Raw genomic sequence first — 5,515 nt, forward strand, 5'->3', positions numbered from 1 at the left:
ATTTTAATGTTTTACATTTACTTCAAGTTCTACCTGACAGCAGCCGGAAATGGATTTGGATTCCATTAAACTGCTGGATCCATCTGATCATGAAAATAAATATATCAGAGACACCAACAGAAACTTTCTCCTTCAGACTCGTGAGCATCTGTCCAAGGCGCAGCGAGGCCTTGTGGGAGATGGAGTCTCAGACGTGTTGACCAAGCTGAGGGTCACATCCAGCGATGGAACGAGCTACAGCGGCGACCTGCTGGCCATCTTGGATGTCCTGAAGAACATGACAGAGATCTTCAGGAGGGATTACTACAGACCCACCAGCGCAGATATGAGGGTAACGGAAATATTCTTTTTATAGTGTTAGATTAGATTACACATTAGATTAGATAGAATTAATGTTTAGTTGGATAAAACAAAATAAAACCTTATGGTTCACCAAGGTGGGCTTTATTTTGGCTGTTTAAACGCTCCTGGTCTGTAATTATTATTTAATTTCATTTTAATTTGAAACAATACACTGATTAAATGAACCTCTTAAATTGACAAACCCTCTTTGAAGCACAATAATTGACAGTATTAAAACATGAGCACATCAACACATATTTTTATTGTTTTAAACCATTTTTTAGGTTAATTAACCATCAGATTGGTTGAAAATAATCATCATTTTGCCTCTTTTAGAAATACTCATATTTTATCCAAGTTCGTTTAAAGACTATTTTACAGAAGTGTGAGCAGAACATAAACTTTCATTGAATAAGGAAGGACATGCAGCCTTTAGTAGTTAAAACTTTAGCTGTAAGCAGAAATTAAATTCTGTTTCTACAACTAACAGCAGAACGATGCAGGACATACCTTTGCTTTCTGTTCCATTAAAACATTGATACCATGCAGGACAAATTCCTCCTTAAACCTGTTTCTACGAGCGAAAAACCATGTTTATCAGGGAGTCGTTTCATTTATGTCGGCTCTGTATGGCAGGCCGATTTGACATTTATTAGAGCGCTGTCCTCTCTATTGTTCCATATCTGATCTCTGAAATAAGATTCTTCCTGGTCAAAACTACATTCTTACCAGTCAGAACTGTACATATAGATATCATAAATTACATTTTTGCCAGCAAAATTTTATTTCAGGAAGCCAAAAATATGATTGAACTTGTAAGAATAAACTTTCAAATACCCAAAGATCCTCCAAATGTTCATTTTGACTTGGAAGAAATGCATTTCAGACATCTGGATGAAATATTCAGTCAGGCCAATAAATGTCAAAACGGCCTGCCATAGCCTCTGCAGACCATCATGAGGGCTGGTTGGAGAATCTGTGCCCCAACCGAAGATGCTGACATTAGCATTGAGGACATATGTGCTTGTTGAGGTGGTTTTTAAGCTTTACCGGCGTTGAATTAGGTGCGATAAATTCCCGGCCCTAGAGTCTGCGCACTGCGGATGCTGGAGAAGATTGTTCCTAATGAGCTGAGGGATCCTGATGGGTGACAGACATCCGTTGTTAAATGAATGACGAACCTCATCTGTCATCTTTGTTTGCTGAGATTTCTAAAAGTTGTTCCAGTCTGGCAGGCAGGGGAAGAAACGGCTTAGCATGCTGACGCAAACCGTTGGGCACATTTTCCTCTTTGATTTTGTTATCAACACTACTTTATTATCATAAACAATAATTAAATTAAGTATTTATGAATTGAATTTTGAATTGAATTAGGTGACAGTAATGATAGTTTGTTGAGACACCAGCTCAGATTGCACATAGAATACCAGGACAGACATGAATGAAACAAAGGAAAGAAAATGAAGATCCTGGACGATAGAAATACATCAACAGAAGAAAGAAATATTACATTTTCAAATACGATACTTCCTGTCCTGAAGCAGTCATTGAAACAGGCTGGATGTTTAACTAACGGTCAGCAGGTGGGTGTGTGTAAAGGTGAGTTGGGATGTCTATTGTCTGCCTGTAGGGGGCGCCTGCCTTCACAGGTCTGGTAAAGAAGCTGTTCCTGTTCTGGTGGATCTAAGTAATCTATTTAGGGAGGAGATTAAAGATCTCAGCAAAGAAGAGCCAGAAGATTTACTCAACCAGTTTTAGATTTAATGTTCCTGAACTGTTTTCCTGCTGCAGGTGGGATAAATAGTGCATTCTGCAGGTGGGCAGGGTCTGCAGCTTATCTTCTGGTTCTTTTCTGCACCAGTGCAGCATAACCTGAGGACTTTGGATGACCTTCATGGCCGAGTAAAGGCTATGAGGATTAAATGCATGTTGTTAAAATACAGAGAAAAAAAATCATCAGGGAGAGGCTGAGTTCAGAGAATCAGAAATGATGTCCAGCAGTTCACACTAAAGCATTCATCCGTGAGGTTTCTCTCTTTAACCCCTTAAGCCCTGGAGGGTCTTAGGAGCAAATTTCGCCTAAAATAAATATGTGAATTAAAGTAAGTACAGCTCCCAAACTATAAATTGGAAATACAATTGTTTATATTTGTAGGACAGAAAGGCATTGAGGAATATTTTACAGGTGGAACCACTATTTTAAATGTCACCATGTCTGATTTATAACAACAATCAGATTAAACAAGGAAAAAATGAAAAAAACACTTTAAAACTCCATGAAAGCCCATTAGAAACTCTGGATGAACCCTCAGACTTTATAGATCCACATCTTGAATCAAGCTAATTAGGACTAAATAAGTTGAAGCATGTTTTAGTGGGAAGGATGCTAGGAGGAAATGGAATTTTTGAACAATGCCAATAGTGCAAAATTGCATTCTATAAAAGGGAATCTGGCCACAAAAATATGCTGATTTCCATTATTGAAGACCTTCTGCAGAAGGTAAAGCCTTTGCTCCTAAGATTGTTTAATTGAAATTTACCAATAAAATCACCAACCTGAATAGAAAATAAGAATAACAGAGCAGCTTATGTAATGCATGCTGGTTACATCACCTGAAATGGTCACACAGTGACCTCTGACCCCTCCTTGGGAAGGTCTGAGCCTCTAGTTTCCAATGATGCTGGCCATTAGGGGGCGGGGCTAAAAATCTCGATTTATTTGTTTACACTGCTACTTGTCAGTCAAAGTGGTTGAAGATTCTTTCTTCTTTGTTTTGCAGAACTTTGTGCAGTCGGTGAGCAATCTGCTGATGGAGGAGAACCAGGACAGATGGGAGGAAGCTCAGCTGGTAGGAACCTCCCTCCTCCTAAAGCAGCTCTGCATGGTGTGTCGTTCCCTCCCCTGCTGAACCCCGTGCTCAGTAATAACCCCGAGGCTGATGAGTGACGCTATGTCACAACAGCCCACCTGTGTCTTCTCAGACAGACAGTGGTTAGTAGAAAGGACGGACGAGGAGACAGAAATAGCTCAGCTAATGAGGAGCTGAGTCAAGGCAAACGCCCACTCCTCCATCTGCTGCATTCATCCGTATGTAGGTGGCTGTGCCAGGACTGTCAGCGTGCAGGTGGGAGAGGAGAGCCGAGGAAACCAGCTGGCCTCTGAAGCCTCTTAATAACTGCCTTTAGTTTTCTAAACCAAAGAGTTTATTTTGATTTAGCTTCATGTAGCTTCCAGCAGAGTCTTAGGGGAAACTTTGTGATAAACGTTTCTGAAGGACACAGCCAGGGAATCTTCATTCGTAGGGAGGAGAAAGTTCTTCAATGGAAAGGCAAACCAGATGTGGGAATTCCTTTTATCATTGAGATTTATCCAGATCTTCCTGATGAACCATTGCTCCCTCCTAAGAACAACATGCAGACATCATCGCTAGGCATCCAAGCTAAGCAGCAACCAAAATAAACTTTCGCTTATTTTACTGAGGGACTTTTAGACGCCTTAGGAGGTCCAGCAGGTTTTACCATGGTTTCCAGCAGGAGGGAAGGCCTCTTCAGAGTCCATCTCTGTAATAAACCTTTTTGGGTCATCTGAAAGTAATGAATCCTCTGGATATGATCAATGTGGGGGAGTTCTACTCCTCTGTTACAGTAGTAGCCAGTCAAAATGTCCCCTCTTTCCTTGATGGGCCCTTGGCTTGTCCTTAGCTGGTCCCCTACAATTCCTTTTTAACATCAATATCTGCACTAAAATATTCTTTCTGTCATGATTTGTAGACATTAAGATCTAAAGAGAAGCGCCATCTCCTGGTCAGACCCTGTAATTCAGTGAAAGGGTGGAGTCAGAGTAACAATATGCAAGAGGGGGGCAACGCAGGGGCCGGAAAGTGGAACGGAATTTGCCGGGAAGCAAAAGGAAAGTGGCCGCCAATCAGCCGGCTTTTGAATGGAAAGGGCCGTTTTGAACCATCCAGAAAGACACCAGGCAGCAGCAGCAGCGTACACCAGTTCATGAATGGTTTGGTGATCTTCTAGTCAGATAGAGCGCCATGTCACCAGGCAAAAACATCAGAACATGGACGATTCAGACCTAAAACCCCAGAACTTAACCTCACCTGAACCCTGTGTTTGGTTCCTGATGACCAGGAGGAGAAAGGTCAAAGTAATCCAGACCCCAGTGAGAAGACAAGAATAATGGGCAGGCTCTAAGCTAGAAATATTTCATGGGGTGTACACTTTAGGCTCTGCGTGGCAAAGGAGGGTCAGGGGTATCCTCCCCCAGTAAAATGTAGAAATTTAGACTCTGAAATACTATTTCCTACATGTTGAGGTGGAATGGTGAGCTTGTCTAGAGGTGGACATTTCATAAGGAAGACATGAGATCATTTTTTGCCACAATATCATGTTTCATAGGTTAATTCAAACAATCAGAAAGTCTAATGCTACGTTCACAATGTGATTTCACCATCAAAGAAGCTTCTGCTGCTTCTTTTCTGTTGCTTGTCCACATTAAGGTCAGACGTCCAGTAAAATCCATCATTGTGATGCTGGAAGACCCAGCCTCCACCCCTCATCAATGCTCTAACTGAGGGAAGGAGGTTGTTCCCCAAAATCTCCCAATTCACGGCCCTGTACATACTCTCCTTTAATACAGCGCAGTCGCCCTGTCCCATGTGCAGAAAAACACCCCAAAGCATTGTGTAGGTATTATCAACATTGACCATGGAAACGTTGGTCCCAGCTCTTTACAGGTCATTGAGCAGTTCCTCCCGTGTCGTTCTGGGCTGATTTCTCAACATTCTTAGGATCATTGAGGCCCCACCAGGTGAGACCTTGCATGGAGCCCCAGTCTGAGGGAGATTGACAGTCATGTTTAGCTTCTCCCATTTTCTAATTCTCCAACAGTGGACCTTTTTTCACCAAGCTGCATGTTATTTTCCCCGTAGCCGTTTCCAGGCTTTAAACTCATATGGAAGTCATATTTAAGTTTCAAATCATTCTGGCTCAAACATGTATTCATTATCAGACCATATTGTCCCAAAAGTTAGAAAATGTCTATTTAAAAAAATTCTGTCTTAAAATCTGTGTTTTTTCCCGTTATTTTTCTGTTGAAATCAGAATCCTTTCCTTTCCCATTGAGTTGCGTCCCAGTGTTCACGGGGATGGACGTCTGTGTCTT

The 5,515-nt window shown here is 41.6% G+C and overlaps 1 protein-coding gene across 1 annotated transcript in view; it reads left to right on the top strand.

Annotated features, from left to right (window-relative positions):
* LOC107096487 (brain-specific angiogenesis inhibitor 1-like) overlaps positions 1–5,515 on the top strand; it is a 218,576-nt gene that overhangs the window by 104,750 nt on the left and 108,311 nt on the right. Inside the window, exons 11-12 of the mRNA XM_015393149.1 lie at positions 137–331; positions 3,123–3,191. Coding sequence (XP_015248635.1) covers positions 137–331; positions 3,123–3,191 — 264 coding nt within the window. The remainder of the gene's footprint in view (positions 1–136; positions 332–3,122; positions 3,192–5,515) is intronic.

Source organism: Cyprinodon variegatus, unplaced genomic scaffold, assembly GCF_000732505.1.
Source record: "Cyprinodon variegatus isolate N-32 unplaced genomic scaffold, C_variegatus-1.0 Scaffold627, whole genome shotgun sequence".
Lineage (NCBI taxonomy): Eukaryota > Metazoa > Chordata > Actinopteri > Cyprinodontiformes > Cyprinodontidae > Cyprinodon > Cyprinodon variegatus.